Below are 20835 nucleotides of genomic sequence, written 5' to 3' on the forward strand. Positions count from 1 at the left end.
ATGTAGTGATCATTATTACCTAAACAATTTTGAAAAAGTAATCTAGATAAATTCTTGAACAAGCACCTCACACAAAGAGATATCCAAATAGCCAATAAATCATATGAAAAGAAGCTCAACTTTATTAGTCATGGGGGAATTGCAAATTGAAACCGCAACAAGATAACTGCATACTTAAAGAATGGCTAAGGTGAAATAGAAAGTGCTATTGCTGGCAAGGACATGGGCTTGTAAAGAAGAATACACTTTTGGAAACTACTTCAAAAAATCCTCTAAGATTGAAGATTTTCATATCCAGCCATTCTACTGCTAGTTATATCCAACAGAGCTATGTACATGTATTCACCAAAATTCTAATATAAGAATTTTCATATCAGCATTATTCATGAGTGTAAAACCAGAAACTCCTCGATGCCTATCAACAATACATGATGAAGATGCTCTTTCATAATTTGTTACAAATCTTTCACAACAATGCAAGGTATGGGTGGTGGGGTGATGTATAGGAGCCCTGTATTATGTTATGCATGTTTGTTTTGTAAGTTCACAACTTTTACTCTTCACTTATTATTTATTTATGCTCATGCATGAAAGATATACTTCAATAATTTTTTAAAAAGCAATACATGAATATATTGTGTTATATTCTTGCAATGCAATACTATCTATTAGGAGATACTATACTTGTCATTCTCTGTGTCCTTCTTGGCCAATATCTTACTTGCATTCTCAGGCCTCCTTGGACTTCTATCTCCTGTCACTCATATTGCTTATGTGAGTTAAACTATAGTTCAGCTGCAATAGTAAATGTTTCAGTTTCTTGGCTGCTAAAGAAAATGCCATTTAATGGGTTGACTTAACAACAGGAATTTATTGGCCCATGGTTTCAGAGACTAGAAGTCTTGCTTCCTCTTGGGTTGATATCTTCCGGCTGGTCAGCAATTTTTGGACTTCCTGACTTTTCTGTCACATGGCAATGCACATGGCAGTGTCTTTTCCTTTCTCTTCTAGGTCCCACTGACTTCCAGCTCTTTGCTTCTCCTGTAGCTCCCCTTTCTTTATCCAATTTCCTTTGCTAATAAGGACTCAGGCATTCAGCCATGTTGGATTTAAGACGGCCCTCATTCAGTTTGGGTACACCTTAAATGATAACATCATCAAAGGTCCTACTTACAAGTAGGTTCCCACCCACAGGATCAGGGGTTGGGACCTAGGCATGCCTTTTGTGAGGAACAAAATTCAATTCCCAACAGCAGAGATTTAAAACAGCTGGTTCTTTTAAATGGCTTAGGAGCTTCCTCCCAGGTAATAGTCTAGGCATAGGCAGGCCAAAGCTGGAATGGTGTTTCCATGGTGCCCGGGGTGCAGGCTTCTCCTGTCTTGTTGCTCTGCCTTCTCTAGGGTGTGGCCCTTATCTGCCTCCAGCAGGTACACAATCCAGGCTGTGATAAGGGGGAAAAGGGAACTGGAGAGCAAGCCCATTCTCTTTAAGGGTACAACCTAAAAACTGCACTTACCACTTTGCTCACATCCCATTGGCCAAAACTTAGTTACATGGTCGAACAAGTTATGAGAGAGACCAAGAAATATAGTCTAATTCAGTCATTCAAAAAATATTTGAGTACCTAGAATATACCAGACACTGTTCCAGGGACTGGGGAGAGAACAGTGAATAACATGGTCAAAACTTCTTGCCACAATGAAGCTTTTAAGCTAGTGCAACGGGAGATGGATAACTAGCAGGAAAATAAGTAAGATATGCAGTGTGTTATATAGTAAGTACTGTAGTAGCCAGATTCCAAGATGGTTTCCAATGATTCTTGCTTCGAGAATTCTGCATGTGTGTAGGTGCCTCCCACAATGAATAGGCCAAACTGTATAACCCAGAGAGTATTGGAGAAATGAACAGTGTGATTTCTAAGGCTAGTACATAAAAGACATTAAGATTTTCACTTTGCAAGCTCTTAGAATCCTCACTCTGGATCTATTCAATCAGCCCTATGGCAGCACCCACCGAGCAAAGTTCTGAGGCACCCCTGCCAATAGCTGATTCAGTCAAGTCATCTTAGAAGTGGATCCTCCAGGCAGGCAAACCTTCAGATAATTACATTCCCCACCTCCCCCCAAATTTTGACTGCAACCTCCTCGGTGAGAATCACCTGGCTAAGTTATTTCCAAATACCTGACATACAGAAACTGTGTAAGATAATACACGTATAATTGTATATATGTGTATATAACAATAAGTAATATTGTTATGTCAAGCCACTAAATATTGGAGCAATTTGCTATGCAACAGTAGATAACTACTACAAATTGTGGTACCTTTATGTGTGGTGCAGCCTAACAAAAAATAAAAATATGTGCTTGGCTTTGAAACTGGTCAGTGGGTGGAAGCTGGAGGGACTTTGTAGAAAGTGCTAGCAAAAGTTTAGAGCATTGAAGAGCCTGTTAGCCTGATAGCCTTTGAGGAGGCTGCTAGTGAAAGATTAAAGAAAATATTATTTGGGCTTGTAGAATAAGGGATCCTTGCTATGTGGTGGTAGAAAGTTTAGCAACACTGTCACCTGCGGTAACATGGAAATGAGAAAATGTACCTAGTGAACCGAGTAAGCTAGCAAACGAGGCTCCCCACCTGCTTTCTTTTTGCTGCTCATAGTAAAATGCAAGAGAAAGGAGATAAATTAAAAAGAATGACTATTAAAAAGGAGTGAGGTCCTGCTGGTTTTAAAACTTCCCAGCCTCTCCAAATGGCAAACTATGATAAATTAAATAACAGCTCCTGGAAAAAGATCAAATTGTGGTCTAAGGAGGAAGTTGAGAGAGTGACTGTTAATTTCATTGATAAGACATCAGAAAGCTCTAAGGCAGTGCTTCAGGGACTCAATCAGCCAAAGAATAAGACTTCTAAGAAGCTTAAGTGTGTTGTCCTTCAGCAGTCTCAGCAGAAGCCTACCAAAGACAAAATCCAGAATGTGGTTTTTGTCTAATGGAACGAATCCCAATAAGATTCTTAGAAAATCCTCAAAGTTGTAAAAAGAATTATACTTGCTGACACACTGCCAGTTTAGACAGAAAACAATAGAAATACTAGGGTACAGGTGAAGCTCAGTAGTTGGAGAAACTGAATTCTTTGTACAAGTTCCCAGGTTCAGGTCCCTGGTACCTCCCTAAAAAAAAAAAAAAAAGAACAAAGTATTTTTAAGCCACTACATGTTGGGGTAATTTGTTACACAGTGAATAAGTGATATAAAGTACCAAGGAGAAGAATGAAACTGGGCAAGAGAATGGATATGTGAACTTTTAGACAGGGTAGCTGGGAAGGTCTTCATGTGACTTCTCAGAAAAGATCTGAAGGAGGTGGTAGCACAGGGAGAGCATTTCAGAGATGTGTTGATAATCAAAAGATTTAACAACGAGTATGATACAGGCACTGAAGAATCAAAATAGATGCCCCCCAAAAAAAAAAAATTGAAGTAGATCATAAACATCTATTGGGGCCTCATGTGGAAACCCCACAGAATATTAGCCTTGAGAAAAGAGAATTGAACTCAAAGAACTTGAGGTAGGAGGGCACCTGAGTGATAAACAATAACAAAAGACCAACGTGTCCTAAGCAACATAACATAGAGGCCAAAACATATAGGGCCTTTTAAGTCATAGTGAAGCTTCTGTCTTTCATTCTGTAGGAGATGGGAAGCATTTGGAGGATTTCTGTTTTGCAGAGGAGTGGCATGATCTAACATGTTTTAACAAGATCACTCTGACTGGTATGCTGAGAATAGACTGAAGGAAAGCAAGGATGGATGCAGAGGCCAGTTGGGAGACTGTTTTAGTTTGCCAAGGGTTGCCAATGCAAAATACCAGAAATGGGTTAACTTTTATAAAAGGAATTTACTAAGGTGAAAGCTTACAGTTCTGAGGCTTTGAAAATATGCTAGATGGGAGCCCAATCACTGGAGCCACATCCGTTTCCCCTAATAGGCTTTTCAATTTTAACATGTGCAAAGTGAGCTCATGACAACACCCCTCTTCCTTACCACTGCCAGACAATCTCCTCTCACAGCCTCCCCCTTTCCAGCTAATGGTCCCTCCATTCTTTCAGCTGTTGAGGCAAAAACTCGATGCCATTCTTGACTCCTTTCCTTCTGCACAGCTCACATCTAATCTGTTCCTGTTCACTCCACTTTCAAAATCCCGTACATTCTTGTTTTAAAATATATCCAAACCTGGGAAATGGGCGTAGCTCAAGGCGTTAAGTGTCTGTTTCCCATGTATGAGGTCCCGGGGTTCAATCCCTGGTACCTCCTCAAAACAAACAAACAAAATACATATCTAAAACCTGACCACTTCTCATCTCCATCACCACTACCATCCTGGCCCAAGCCACCATCATCTCTCATCAGGATTAAAGCAGGAATTTCTGAAGCTGGTGGTTCCCAGGTTCAATTCCACCTGGTGAAAAGCAAGCTGGCCTGTGCCGTGCAGAGAACTGGCACAAGATGACACAACACAAAAAGACACAGAGGAAAGACAGTGAGAGACACAACAAACCAGGGAGCAGAGGTGGCTCAAGCGATTTGAGGGCCTCTCTGTCGTGTGGCAAGGTCCCAGGATTGGTTCCTCGTCCCTCTTAAAGAGAAAATGAGAAGAGAAGACAAGCAACATAGAAGAACACACAGTGAATGGACACAGAGAGCAGACAGCAAGCACGAGCAAGAGGGGCAGGGGGCTAAATAAATAAATAAATCTTTTAAAAATAAAAGCCTTTTAGACATACAAATAGGAGTAGGTTGTCAAAGTACAAGTTTGGAGTTCAGGGAAGGCACCAAGACTTGAAGATATATATTTGGAAGTCATCACTCTATAAAGTATACTTAAAGCCACAAGACTGGATGAGATTACCAAGGAGGTGGGTTTAGATTTTTTTTAAAAAGAGAGTTTGGGTGGCCTGTCCCTAGCTTTAAATTCTAGAACCAATTTCATCATCGTAGAAGAGAATAACAGATAATGGGGGGGGGGGGGGGGGGGACTAGAATTCTCTCCCTTATGGCTCCACTGCTAGGCTGATCAGAGTGGGTAGCCAGGGATGGATATTACTGAGTGAGGCCAATGTTCTGGTGATGCGGGTTGATCCCACATTTGCCTAAGAACAAACACATACACATGAATTTCCAAATCTGAGGTCCAACCAGGAGCATTATCATAAACAAATATGGAAAAGCTGTTGTCGAGCAGCTGGACAACCAGCTCTTGATACTCCTGTAGTTCTGCCCTGGGGAGCTTTCAAATCACTGAGGCTTGAGTCCCATCCCAGGGATTCTGATTTATTTGGTCTGGGACACGGCCTGGGCATTGGGAGTTTCCAATGCTCCCCTTTGATTCCAACGCACAGCCAAGGTTGAGTGCTGCCTTTCCAGCTGAAGTTAGTAAGTCATCATTAGCTGCACCTTTAGGCCCAGCTTTTATTTTGCTTTTTGTTTGGAAAGACATTAGAGAGAAGTTACCAAACTGTGACAGAATGACAGTTTAGAAGGCTGAAAAATAGACAAAATCTAGACCTACTTCTCATGGGTCACTTCTCAGAGGCTAAGACCACAAGGATGTGTCCAAGCAAAACTACAGTTTGGGCTGTTATTTTGTAGTTTGCGATAGAGTAGATGCTATATGGCAGAAGAATCCTCAGCTGGCCTGTTGGGGAAGGATAATGAAATACGTGCACTGAGTGTACTTAAAACAGTCTACGGTGATGAATTTAATACCTGAGACTTTTCAGAACAATGTGGAAAAGGTAACACTTTAAAAATTGCTTACCGATGTAAGAAAGGTCTTACTGTTTAGATAGTGCTTTCAGAACTCCCTCCAAGCGCATTTCCTGTATGTCAGTTTGTTGCAATATAGTCTCATTTTGACCCCATGCAGCTAAAGGTCAGACTGTCCTTGTGGCTGGAGTACAGGAATGTCGCAACTGCCAGATGGGTTTTGTGGCACAGTATTTTGGGGGGAATAAGTATTTTGAGGAGCAAACCCATATCACTCTAAGTCCCTTTGTTCTCAGTAAATTAACATGACTATAATGTAAGGCTAACAAATGAAATGCTCAAAAATTACATAGTTTCTACCATGTCAATATTAGATAGAGGTTTCAGGGCTCACATTAGGTTAAGGCAGTCCAGCAGAGGCTTTCTCACAAACCTCACACTTTCATGCAGAATCTAACCACAAAGACAAAGTTGAGACCCAAACAAATACACAATGTTTTGTATTTCCGAGTTGTGTTGGTCAGCAATGCTTTTTCTGAGGCAAAAAGCTTTCATTCTGTTGTTCCCTTTTAGGGTATATTTAATCCAAGAAAAACGTGGTTCTGGTTTAGGGAATGCTGTGGCTGAGTTTTAAACCCACGGCAAAAATAAATGGAACAACCAAATGTATCCTGTTATAAAGAGTAATAGATGGATTAGATCTCGAGCACCATCAACAATCTGTGCTTCAAACCAGATGTTTAATTCTGACCAGAATGCTAAGCTGTGTTCTCAAGAGATGACTGGCACTGATATTTTAGGAATTTTAAACCAGGTAATTCCAAATATAATATCTCCTTCTTAAAAGCTACATGGCCTTGCACAAATTACTTGACTTCTCTGAACCTGTTTCCTTTTTTGTAAAACTTCTCCTACCCATTTGCTTTTACTTGCTTTTCAAGACCAAATGTGATCATTCCCAATGGGAAACTATAAAATGCTTTTTTTGGGGAGGGGGGATATTTTTTAACCAGTTAACAAAGGCGTACTCAATAATCTGGATCTGCGAATAGTATTATAGCAGATACAAGGGGGTTAGTAACATCTTTACAGATAATATAAACGTTTTCTGTAGGTGGCTTTATAGGTTAAAAAGAAATTTTACATGCATTTTCTCATTATTTGTCATAAGATAACTCATGAAGAATAAAATGCTAGTTCCTTAATTTTAAAGATGAAGCAAGCAGCTCAGAATAATTGCCCAAGACAGGGCAATATGTGCATGTATGTAAGTGTATAGGTATGCATGTATATGTATATATGTGTGCATACATATCCACATATACATATGTACATGCACATATACACACCTACACATTTACTGGCTACTGCTGTGTTCCAGGCGTTGTTAGGAATTTTCACCTGTGTTGTGTTGGTTCCAAAAACAGGTTTCAAACCCAATTTATCTAACTCTCTACTTCTTTCCCTACTACCTCTCTGTTTTATTATGTGGGGCATTTAAAATCCTATCTAATTCCTATCCAGGAGGAATTGAGGATTAAAAGATACAGTGACATCATATGCAAGGTGATGTCACTGGTGGATGAAAGACATCTGCATAGAAAAGTAAAAATTTCCTGCTTGTACATAATAATACATTCTTGTACATCTTCTTCAGTTGCTCTTTTAGAATTTTCAAATTCAGATATATAAATAAGCTGATGTTAATAGCAAACAAACAGAGGGTTTAAATTTGGGGGGGGGAAATGAAACATTTGAGTGTAGTTTGTAGACTTGCTTCCCCATTACTCCTAAATATGTCACCATGCATTTCCTAAAATCCAGGACACTTTCTGTGGTGGTTTGAAGCTGCAAGTACCCAGAAAAACATGTTCTTAAATTTAATCCATTCCTGCGGGAATGAACCCATTATAAGTAGGAACTTTTGATGAGGTTACCTCACTTAAGGTGTAGCCTAGCTCAATCAAGATGGGTCTTAATTCTAATTCTGGAGTCCTTTAGAAGAGAATGAAATTCAAACAAAGAGAGAGAAAGCCACAGGGAGCAGCCAGAAGCTGAACATCAATGGAACCCTGAAGAGAAGGGAGAAACCAGGAGACACCTCCACGTGCCTTGCCATGGGACATGCTAAGGACCAAGGATGGCTGGCTGCCAGCCCCAGAACATCCGTCTTTGGGTAGAAAGCATCACCTTGATGAAGATTTCATTTGGATGTTCTCATAGCCTCAAATAAATTCCAATTATTTAAGCTGAACCATTGTAAGGTATTTGCTTGAGCAGCCTAGGAACCTAAAACACTCTCATATGTAACCACAGTACATCTATAAAAACCAGCAAACTAATGATACATGCTACCATCTAATCCATTCCAATTTTGCCACTAATTCCAAAAAAGCCTTAAAAACAAAGCAAATTTCTTCCCCTTTTCTCATTTTCTTCATGATTCAGAATCCAATATAGGACCATTTCATTTTTGTATCTTTTAGAGCTCTTTCAAGCTGGGACAATTCCCCGGTTTTTCCCTTGCTCTAATGATCTTATGTTTTGTAGAGTATCCTTTAATTTGGGTTTGTCTAAGGTGTCCTCATGACTCAAATAAAGCTCTGCATTTTGGCAGGAATGCCACAGAAGAGATGCTGTATTTTTCTCAGTGTATTATATTGGGCAAACATGATGCCAGTTTGTTCCATTACTGGCAATGCTACTATTACTTTATTAAGATGGTACATTCTGCATTTCTCCATTATACAGGAATTGAATAATTAATAAGCAATTGATATGCAATTTTGAGGCTATATAAACATCCTGTTTCTCATCAAACTTTCTCCCACCAGTTTTAGAATCCATTGATGTCTCTTGCCTGAAAACAATTATGATGATTGCAAAATAGTAATTTTCTAACTCTGTCATTCCTTCTACATTTATTAGCTCGCATTCTACTATAGGAAAGAGCTTTTTGCTTCCCTTATTTATTCTTTTTTATCAATTAAGATATGTGAATATTTATTTTATTCAATGTATTATAATCTATTACTATCGATATTTATTTTGATTCTCAAATTTTCCCACATTTGGACAGGGAAGGCCCCTTCACGCTGGCTCCTGGTTGCTTATGACATATCCTCTGCATTCTTGGAGCACTTTCATGCTTTCTGATAAAATAAGATGTTCCAGGCTTATGTTGTAGTCTCCCTTCCTCATCCATGGAATTACACATTTCCCCAAGTAACCCTGTTTTCTTCTAGTAGGGAATGGTATTTAGAAACCAAGATTTGGGTGTCTTTGTGTCTGGACACTTCCAGAAGACACATCTAGGAAATACATGTATGTATACAAACAAACATATACACATACATCTATCTCTAATTCTATATCCATCCTTATAGATATCTATTGATCCATCAATCAATAATTTGTGGTAGGCTATTTTAATTTCCTAAAAGCTACTAGGTGCAATGCACCAGAAGTGGGTTGGCTTCTATAATGGGAATTAATTAGGTTAAAAGCTTATAGTTCTGAGGCTATGGAAGTGTCCATATCAAGGCATCATCAAGAGATGCTGTTAAGGGGAGTGGATGTAACTCAACTGGTTGAAGGCCTGCTTCCCATGTACAAGGTCCTGGGTTCAATCCCAGGTACCTCCTGAAAAAGAGAGAGAGAGATGCTGTCTCATCAAGTTACAGCTGTGGGTGATCAGGCACATGGCAGCAGCATCTAAAGATACTTTCTCAAGGAGTGGATGTCACTCAAGTAATTAAAGCACCTGCTTCCCATGTAAAAGTCCTGGGTTCAATCCCTGGTATCTCCTAAAAACAAACAAACAAATGAAAAAACTGACTCTCATGGGGAACGGATGCAGCTCAGTGGTTGAGCACCTGCTCTTCACCTCTGAGGTTCTGAGTTCAATCCCCAGCACCTTCTAAAAAAAATAAATAAGATGCTTTCTTTCTGAACTCAGCCGAGAGTGGTTAGGTCTTGGACTTGTCTCTACTCTCTCTTTAAGCTTCTCAGGGGCCTCTTCCCATGCCTCTGTGCTCCAGTGATTCCAGTCTCCAGCCTCTGAGACCTCTCCCTCAGCCTCTCAGCATTTCTCTTTCACTAAAGCCTTTTTCTGGGTATCTGCTGCTTTCAATCCTCCAGGTATAAAGAATTCCAACAAGATGATGAAGACCCACCTGGGTCATGCCTAATGAAAGCAACCCAATCAAAGGCCCCCAACTGAATCCAATCCAATCAAAGTGTCCCACACCCACAGGAATGGGTTAGCTTTAAGAACACAATCTTTTCTGGCATCCACAAGAAGCTTCAAACTGTCACATAGGCAAAATTCTAAAAATGGCTTCCACAGGATCCATTGGATGATTCTTGTCTCCTGGTCATCCAATCAAACAATTATGTAGGTAATGCTGTGGAGGGATTTACAGATGTAATTAAATCCTAAGAGGGAGGACCTTAAAATAAAGAGACTATTCAGGTAAGTCTGGCCTGATCGGGCGAGCCTTTTAAAAGCAGAGCATTTTCTCGAGTGGCAGAAGGGACCAACAGAGAGATTCGAAACACAAGTATTTGAAATGCCATTGATAGGTTGAAGAAGGAGGGGACCACATGAGAAGGAATGCAGATGGCCTCTAGAAGCTGTGTAGCCCACAGCTGATGGCCAGAAAGAAAACAGAGATCCCAGTCTTACAACTGCAAGGAACTGAATTCTACCAACAACATGAATGGCTTGGTAGCAGATTCTTTCTCAGAGTGCTTTGTGATGCTGGAAGGGGTGGGCCCTTTTACTGGAAATTGCCATGCTTACAGTAGCAATTGCAGCAACAATGAAAAACTAAAACAGGGAGTGGGTGTAGCTCAGTGGTTGAGCACTTTATAAGGAGTATGATGCTTCATGCATGTAGAAGTTTTAATTAACAGTGAACCCAGGGGTAGATGAGAATTGTGGTTGATAGTTCAGATTCAGGAGTGTCCTTCTGTGAGCTACAGTGGATGTACATCACTATTCACTGTGTTATTCAGTCCCTAGATTATTTTCTTTCTTTCAATTGACATTTACATTCCTAGACTACTGTTTTCAGCCACAATCCTATTTATAAGCCAGCTGCTACTCATTATAATGTTTTACCATCAACTGTCTCCATTTCTACACATTTACAATCAAGTTAATTAAAATTCCTATATGCATGAAGCATCAGTACCCCTTCATAGCCCTCTTCTTATCTCCTAATAACCTATACTCTTTTTTTCTTTATTTTATTATTATTTTTGTCTTTATTTTTTTAATGTTACATTAAAAAAATATGAGGTCCCCATATACCCCCCACTCCCCTCATCCCAGTCCTCTACCCATAACAACAACCTCCTCCATCATCATGAGACATTCATTGCATTTGGTGAATACATCTCTGAGCACCACTGCACCTCATGTTCAATGGTCCACACCATAGCCCACACTCTCCCACAGTCCACCCAGTGGGCCATGGGAGGACATACAATGTCCAGTAACTGTCCCTGCAGCATCACCCAGGACAACTCCAAGTCCTGAAAATGCCCCCACATCACATCTCTTCCTCCCACTCCCTACCCCCAGCAGCTACCATGGCCATTTTCTCCACACCAATGCCACATTTTCTTCGATGACTAATCACAATAGTTCATGAATAGAATATCAGTAAGTCCACTCTAATCCATACTCTATTCCTCCATCCTGTGAACCCTAGAATGGCCGTGTGCACTCCACATCTATATCAAGAGGGGGCTTAGATTCCACATGGATGCTGGATGCAATTCTCCTGCTTTCATTTGTAGGCACTTTTGGCTCCCTGGTGTGGTTGACCTTCTTCACCTCCATGTTAGCTGAGTGGGGTAAGTCCAATAAACCAGAATGTAGTAGCTGCAAGTCTATTGAGGCCCAGGACCTGGCTATCACATGGTCAGTCCAGAGATTCAGGTCCACTGGGTATACATTGAACCCCAGGACCAAGTACAGTTCCGGTAAAAGTAACAGGAGAGGTTTGTGGACAAAGATCACTTCTGAGTCCAGCTCCATCACACAGAAACACAAACTCCAAAGTAGGGCCAACTGACATGGCATTGAATTCCATCTGCCATGGCCATAGAATCTGTGGTCTCTGCAGCCTTCTGAAGAACCAATACCTGGGGTTGCATCTACTTTTATCTGTCTCTTGGACTCTGCTCAGGTGTGCATAAGGGCAACCCCTCTGATAACCTCCTGGCTCTTTTTGGAGATTCATAGCCATATAAATTCATTTGTCCTTTCCATTTTCCCCTTTTATTCAGGTCAAAAAACATTTTTAACTCCTGGTATTATATGTAGACTGAGATATTCTGCTGGTCCAAGCTGACCCTTTCATTCAATGTCATTTTCTAGTTACATCATCAGCTGGTACTTGGTAGTAATCCCTCGGTGCCAGGGAGTCTCATCCCCGGGAGTCATGTCCCATGCTGGGGGAAAGGCAACACATTTACATGCTGAGTTTGGCTTCGAGACTGGCCACATTTGAGCAACATGGAGGCTCTCAGAAGGTAACTCTTAGGCGCCGTGCAGCTCTAGGCCTTGTTCTTATTTCAGGTGCACAGGCTTACAAGCATAGTCATTAGTATCAAGGGCTCATTGTTGGGCCATCCTTCTTTTTTGGTCTTTGCTGTTACACTCGGGGGATTGTTGCTGTTCCTTTAGGGACTGTGATAGAGCTCCCCTGTTAGAAACTCAGCACTCCCTCAGCTGTTATTTTTAATTGTAACCACTATGAAAATATCCAACCATTTTTATGTACCCTGGATATATGCCCTGGAGAACTCCCTGACAACCATGTGTCCCCTGTCAATAACATCCCACACCTGTATTCCTCCCCTGCCATTGTTGAACCTGTGATCCAAAACTTCTTAAAAAATGAAGCCCAATATATTGCCAGATAACCTATACTCTTGAACTTAACTCCGTGTGTTTATTCTTCATATTAAGTTCATAGTAGTGAGACAATGAAATATTTGTCTTTTTGTGCCTGGCTTATTTCACTTAGCATAATGTCCTCAAGAGTCATCCAGGTTATCATAAATGTCCCAATTTCATTTCTTCTTACTGCAGCATAGTATTCCATCATATGTATATACTACACTTTGTTTATCCATTCATTGGTTGATGAACACTTAGGAAACTTTAGGCAATTGTAAATAAGACTGCTATGAACATTGGTGTACAGATGTCTGTTCACATCACAGTTTTCAGTTCTTCTAGATATATTCTCAGTACAGGAATCATATGGCAGTTCTATATTTAGCTTCCTGAGGAACTGTCTTCCACAGAGGCTGCACCATTTTACAATCCCACCAACAGTGAAGGAGAGTTCCTATTTCTCACATCCTCTCCAGCACTTATTGTTGTTGTTTTTTGTTTTTTGTTTTAATAATGGCCATTCTATGAGGTGTTAAAGGATATCTCATTGTAGATTTGATTTGCATTTCCCCAATAGCTAGTGATATGGAACATTTTTTTATGTGCTTTTTGGCCATTTGTATTTCCTCTTTGGAATAATTTCTATTTAAATCTTTAGCTCATTTTTTAATTGGATTGCTTGTTCTTTTAGTGTTGAGCTGTATGATCTCTGTAGCAGTTTGATTTTATTGATGAATTCCAAAAAGAAATATTGGATTATGTTTGTAAACTGGTCTTTTCCTCTAGGCATATTAGAGTGTATTAGATTCAGAGGTTTCACTTTTACTTGATTAAACAATGATTAAGGCTTTGATTGGCCACATCAGTAGGTGCTGAGTCTCTTCCCCCTGAGGGGGGGTGGTGAGGACTCACAGATAAAAAACATGGCAAAGGACAGAGTTGGAGTTTTGCTGTTGGAGGTTTGGGGGAAGTAAGCCCAAAGAGGAGCTTGATTGTAAGGAAAGAGAAGCAAGTCCTGGGAAGAGAGGAACACTGAGTTTGGATAGAAACAAGCCCTGAGAGGAGAGGAACCCTAAGCCTGGAAAGAAGCAAGCTCTGGGAAGAGAGGAACCCAGGAAGCCTGAATCCTGGCAGACGTTGGCAGCCATCTTGCTCCAACATGTGGCAAAAAACTTTGGTGAGGGAAGTAACTTTTGCTTTATGACCTGGTCACCAAAAGTCTCTACTTCAAATAAATACCATTTATAAAAGCAAACAGATTTTTGGTGTTTTGCATCAGCACCCCTTTGGCTGACTAATCCAATCTCTTTATATAGAGTGGAAGTCAAACCCTTATCGAATATGTGTTTTTCAAAGATTTTCCCTAATTGGGTAGGCTGCCTTCTCACCTTCTTGATGAAGTCCCTTGAATCACAAAAGTATTTAACTTTGAGGAGGTCCAATTTATCCATGTTTTCTTTCATTGTTCATGTTTTCAGTGTAAGATTTAAGAAAGTACTACCTACCACCAGGTCTTGAAAATGTTTCCCTACATTTTCTTCTAGGTGCTTTATGGTTCTTACTTTCATATTTAGGTCTTTGGTCCATTTTGAGTTAATTTTTGTATATGGTTTGAGATAGGGGTACTCTTTCTTTCTTTTGGCTATGGATAACCAGTTCTCCCAGCACAATTTATTGAATAGACTATTCTTACCCAGCTGGGTGGGTTTGACAGGCTTGCCAAAAATCACTTGACCATAGATGTGAGGGTTTGTTTCTGAACCATCAGTTCAGTTCCATTGTTCTAGGTGTCTGTCTTTATGCCAGTACCATACCGTCTTTACCACAGTAGCTAAGTAATATGATTTAAAGTACAGAAGTGAGAGTCCTCCAACTTCACTCTTCATTTTTATGTTTCTGGCTATTCAGAGCCTCTTACCCTTCCAAATAAACTTAATGATTATGCTTTCCATTTGTTTAAAAATGCTGGTGGAATTTTTATTGGGACTGCATTGAATCTGTATATCAACTTGGATAGAATTGACATGTTAATGATATTTAGTCTTCCAATCCATAAGCATGGAATGTTCTTCCAATTATTTAGGTCTTTTTAAATTTCTTTTAAAAATGCATTGTAGTTTGCTGAATACAAGTACATTCTTGTTTAAGTTAATTCCTAAATATTTTATTCTTTTAGTTACTATTATAACTGGAGTTTTTTCCTGACTTCCTCTTCAGATTGTGCATTACTAGTGTACAGAAACAGTGCTGAGTTTTGCATATTCACCTTGTGTCCTGACACTACTGAAATTGTTTATTAGCTCTAGTTCCTTTGTAGATTTTTTAGATTTTCTAGGTATAGAATCATAACATCTGTGAATAGTGAAAGTTTTACTTCTTCCTTTCTGATTTGGATGTCTACCCATATTGATATTTTACATAATATATTTATATTTCATATAATATATTTAATTCAAATTAGGGCAATCATTATTTGTCCTTTTGTGTCTGGCTTTCTTCACTCAATATAATATCCTCCAAGTTCATCCATGTTGTCATATGTTACACAAATTCATTTCTTCTTCTTACTGCTGCATAATATTCTATAGTGTGTATACTCTACAATTTTTTTATCCATTCATCATTGATGGACACCTGGGTTGTTTCCAACTTTTAGCTATTGTGAATAATGCTGCTATGAATATTGGTGTGCAGATAGCTATTCATGCCACTGCTTTCAGTTCTTCTGAGTATATACCTAGCAATGATATATGCCAGGACCCATGTTAAGTCTATATTCAACTTTGTTAGGAACTGCTAAACAACAGTACCATTCTCCATTCCTACCAACAGTGAATAGGTATTCCTATCTCTCTACGTCCTCTCCAACATACAGTTTTCTTATTTTTGAATAGGGGCCAGTCTAAGAGGTATGAAATGATATCTCATTGAGGTTTGATTTGCATTTCCCTAATTGCTAGTAAGGTTGAACAGTTTTTCATGTGTTTGTTCACCATTTATATTTATTCTTTGGACAGTTGTCTTTTAAAATCTTTTGCCCATTTTTAAATCAGATACTTGGCCTTTTTATTGTTGAGTTGTGTGGTCTCCTTATAAATCATGGATATTAAACTGTTACCAGATATACAATTGCCAAATATTTTCTCCCAATGAGTTGGCTGCCTTCTTACCCTTTTGACAATGTCCTTTGAGGTGCAGAAGTGTTGAATTTTGAGGAGGTCCCATTTATCTATTTTTTTCTTTTGTTGCTCATGCTTCAGGTGTAAGGTTTAAGAAACTACTGCCTACTCACAAGATCTTGAAGATATTTTCCTACATTTTCTCCTAGGAGTTTTATGGTTGTTGTTTTTATATTTAAGTCCCCAATCAATTCTGGGTTAATTTTGTAAGGTATGAGATAGGGGTCTTCTTTCTTTCTTTTGGATATGTCTATCCAGTTCTCCCAGCACCATTTGTTGAACAGACTGTTCTGGGCCAGCTAGGTGGGCTTAACAGCTTTTTCAAAAATCTCTTTACTGTGGGAAGCAGACTTGGCCCAGTGGTCAGGGCGTCCGTCTACCACATGGGAGGTCTGCGGTTCAAACCCCGGGCCTCCTTGACCCGTGTGGAGCTGGCCCATGCGCAGTGCTGATGCACACAAGGAATGCCATGCAGGGGTGTCCCCGGCATAGAAAGCCCCACGCGCAAGGAAAGCCCCACGCACAAGGAAAGCCCCACGCGCCCCGTAAGGAGAGCTGCCCAGCGTGAAAGAAATTTCAACCCGCCCAGGAATGGTGCCACAGACACAGAGAGCTGACACAGCAAGATGATACAACAAAAAGAAACACAGATTCCTGTGCTGCTGACAACAACAGAAGTGGACAAAGAAGACGCAGCAAACAGACACAGAGAACAGACAACTGGGGTTGGGGGGGAAGGGAAGAGAAATAAATAAATAAATAAATAAATAAATAAAATACAACCCACAATTTCAAAATTTTTAAAAAATCTCTTTACTGTAGATGTGAGGGTCAATTCTCTGAGTTCTCAATTTGGTTACCATTGGTTAATCTATCTGTCCTTATTTCATTACCATGCTGGGGGTTTTTTATACCACTGTAGCTAAGTAATATGCTTTAAAGTCAGGAAGTGAGAGTCCTCCAACTTTGTTCTTTTTTTAAGACATTTTTGACTATTCAGGGACCCATACCTTTCCAAGTAAATTTGATTTTTGGCTTTTTGATTTCTGCAAAAAAGGCTGTGAGATTTTTATTGGGATTGCATTCAATCTGTAAATAAGTTTGGGTAGAAGTGACATCTTAATGATATTTAGTGTTACAATCCATGAACATAGAATAGCCTTCCATTTATTCAAATCTTCAGGGTTGTTTTATTTTTTAGCAATGTTCTATCGTTTTCTGAATAGAGGTTCTTTATGTCCTTGGTTATATCTAAATATTTTATTGTTTTTGTTGCTGTTATAAATGGAATTTTTCCTGATTTCCTCCTCAGATTGCATATCAGTAGTGTGTAGAAAGTATATTGATTTTTTATATTAACCTTGTATCCCACCATTTTGCTTAACTCATTTATTAATTCTGGTAGCTTTCTTGTGGATTTTTTTTTTCAGGATTTTCTAGATATAGGAACATGTCATCAGCAAATAAGAAAAATTTTCTTTCTTCCTTTCCTGTTGGGTGCTTTTTATTTCTTTGCCTAGCCTAATTGCTCTAACTAGAACTTCTAGTGCTATATAGAATAATAATGGCAAAATGGGCATCCTTGTCTTGTTCCTGATCTCAGCAAGAAAGCTTTCAGTCTTTCACCATTGAGTATAATGCTAGCTGTAGGTTTTTCATTTATGCACTTTACTGTACTGAGAGGACTTCCTTCTATTCCTATCTTTTGGAGTGTTTTTTATCAAGAAAAGGTGCTGTATTTTGTCAAATGCCTTTTCTGCATCAATTGAGAGGATCATGTGAATTTTCCTCTTTGACCCACTGATTATTAAGATTGTGTTTTTCAATCTCCATATATTTATGAATTTTCCCTTTTTCTGTCCATTTTTTTCCTATCTTTTTTACCCTTTCTAATATTCTTCATTTCTACACTCTTCTCCAGGTCTCTGGAAAAAACTTTTGTTTTTTCTTTTCAAGCTGCAGCACTCCCTTTAGTATTTCTTATAATTTTGGTCATTTGGTAACATTCTATCAGTTTTTGTTTGTTTGTGAAGACTTTGAACTCTCTTTCATTTTTGAAGGACAGCTTTGTCAGATACAGAATTCCTGGCTGGCAGTTTTTATCTTTCAATATCTTAAATACATCATGCCACTTCCTTCTTTCTTCTATAGTTTCTGGGAGAGGTCTGCACTTAATCTTATCAAGTTTCCTGTGTATGTGATAATGTGCTTTTCTCTTGCTGCTTTCAAAATCTTCTCTATCTCTGATATTTGTCATTCTGAATAGTAGGTATCTCAGGGTAGGTCTATTTGTGTTTATTCTGCTTGGAATACATTGTCCTTCTTGGGTATTGATATTTATGCCTTTCATAAGCATAGGGAAGTTTTTGGTCATATTTCTTCAAATATTCTTTCTGCCCCTTTTCCATTTTCTTCTCCTTCTGGAATTTTGATAATGTGTATGTTTTTGTGTTCTGTGTTGTCATTCAGTTCCCTGAAACCCTGTTCCATTTTTTCCATTGCCTTCTCTTCCTGTTCACCTGTCTTTTCCAGTTCAGATGTTCTGTCTTTGAAATCACTAATTCTGTCTTCAAGCATTTCAAATTTGCTCTTATTTGCCTCTAGTATATTTTTAATCTCATCCATCTGGTCTTTTATTAACATAAGGTCTATTACTTTCCTTTGCAGACTTTCAAATTATTCTTTATGCTTACGTAGTGTTTTCTCTCCTTTTTTGTGGTAATAGTTTTTATTCTTAAGAGGAGTGGATAAAAATACAGTATGTACAATTGTTTTAATTTTGGAAATTAATATATTTGGAATATTTTAAATTATGTGTCTCTTAAATGGTAAAAAAATTAACTTGTAATTTTAATTTATATTTTTCAGATCTCTAATTAAAATAAAACCCCAATCAGTTTTTCATTTTGCTTACTTTCAATATTGTCTTTTTAATTTCTATCTTCTATTATTTATTTATTTTCATTTTTTCAATTCCTTCATTTTTTTAACACTTTTTAAAATTAAAGTTAATAGATCACAAAGAATGTTACATTAAAAAACATAAGAGGTTCCCATATAACCTACTCCTCACCCCAACCCTCATCATTTTTGTAAATTGTAGTTTTTTGAAGATATATACTTCTCAAAAAATGTTACATTAAAAAACATATAAGGTTCCCATATACCCCCACCTCCCCACTCCACTCCTCCCACAGCAGTGTTTTCTTAATATCCTTTATCTCTTTAGTCACATTTTCTTTCAAGTCTTTAAACTGATGTAGGAGAGTTGTATGATTATCATTGATTAATTGTATTAAATCCTTAATCTCATCAGGATATTTGGTTTGTTTCTTTGGCTGAACCATCTCTTCCTGTTTCCTAGTATGGCTTGTAATTTTTTGCTGATGTCTAGGCATTTGATATATTGGTGAATTTACTTTAATGTCCAATTTCTCTCTTGCCTATTGTTATTATTTTTTCACAGCTCTTTGATATTTGGTTCAATTTATCCTAAGTCTTTAAAAATTGCCCAGCTTAAGTTACCAAACTCATGACAGAAACTCACTAATAGAGCACAGACTTTCTCCCAGGGATGGGGTAAAGAGAGCTCTAAATGCAGTTTTTGTCTACATAGTTTTCCAGATCAGCCAGCAGGTGGTGCTTGTTGGTGCACCTTTCCATGGAGGTATATTTCTTGGGTTTTCCTTTGTTTTCATCTGGTCAAAGTCCAGATTCAAAATGGGCTCTGCTGGCCAAATTCACTGAAGAAAAGGCCCTGAATCCCCCTTGTAATAGCTGGCAGGGTAGAAAACATCTGCTTTTTTCTCATTCAGCTGGGATGTGCCAGGAAGTTTTATCCCTGCTTAATATCTCAAGAGTGGGGAAGGGTAGCCCCTCCTGGCAGTTGGGAGGTTTAGTAACTCACAGTTTGTTGTTTCAGCTTCTTCGTCTCTCTGTCCCTCACCCTCCTAGGTGTTGCAAAGCACTGTCCTGCTCTGCTGGTCCTCAAAACATGTGCCTTGGGCGGCTCTTGGCACTTTTCCATTGTTTTGGTGAGAGCGCTGGGCCATAACTGCCTAACCCAATGCCATGTTCATACTGACTCCCTTGCCCTCATTTTTGAAAGATAATCTTGCTGGATATAAGATTCTTGGCTGGCATTTTTGGCTTGCAGTATCTTAAATATATCATACCACTGCTGTCTTGCCTCCATGGTTTCTGATGAGAAATTGACACAATATTTTTTTTTTTAAAGATTTATTTATTTATTTATTTCTCCTCTCCCGCCCCACCCCCCACCCCCAGTCCTGGTTGTCTGTTCTCTGTGTCTATTCACTGTGTGTTCTTCTTTGTCTGCTTCTGTTGTTGTCAGCGGCACGGGAATCTGTGTTTCTTTTTGTTGCGTCATCTTGTTGTGTCAGCCCTCTGTGTGTGCAGTGCCATTCCTGGGCAGGCTGCACTTTCTTTCACACTGGGAGGCTCTCCTTATGGGGCACACTCCTTGTGCTTGGGGCTCCCCTACGCAGGGGACATCCCTGCATGGCACGGCACTCTTTGTGTGCATCAGCACTGCACATGGGCCAGCTCCACATGGGTCAAGGAGGCCCAGGGTTTGAACCGTGGACCTCCCATGTGGTAGACGGATGCCCTAACCACTGGGCCAAGTCTGCTTCCCTTGACACTTAATCTTATTGGGTACCTGTTATATGTTTTTCTCCTGCTGCTCTCAGAATTCTTTGTCTTTGGCATTTGACATTCTAATTAGTATGTGTCTTGAGGTTGCTCTATTTGGATTTAATCAAATGGGAGCATGTTGCACTTCTTGGACACAGATACCTATGTCCTTCAATAGGTTTGGGAAATTTGCTACCATTATTTCTTCAAATATTCCTCTGCTCCTTTTCCCTTCTCTTCTCCTTCTGGGATACCCAGGACACATATGTTTGCACATCTCTTACTGTCATTTAATCCCTGAAACCCTGTTCAATTTTTTCCA

At 39.2% G+C, this 20835-nt stretch overlaps 1 protein-coding gene across 1 annotated transcript in view; it reads left to right on the forward strand.

Annotated features, from left to right (window-relative positions):
- Positions 1–5734: 5734 nt before the first annotated feature.
- The window catches only part of DNAJC15 (DnaJ heat shock protein family (Hsp40) member C15), a 103996-nt gene continuing 88895 nt past the window's right edge, over positions 5735–20835 (forward strand). Inside the window, exon 1 of the mRNA XM_058276644.1 lies at positions 5735–5791. Within this exon, the coding sequence (XP_058132627.1) occupies positions 5750–5791 (42 nt within the window). The 5' untranslated portion in view covers positions 5735–5749. The remainder of the gene's footprint in view (positions 5792–20835) is intronic.

Source organism: Dasypus novemcinctus, chromosome 15, assembly GCF_030445035.2.
Source record: "Dasypus novemcinctus isolate mDasNov1 chromosome 15, mDasNov1.1.hap2, whole genome shotgun sequence".
Taxonomy (NCBI): domain Eukaryota; kingdom Metazoa; phylum Chordata; class Mammalia; order Cingulata; family Dasypodidae; genus Dasypus; species Dasypus novemcinctus.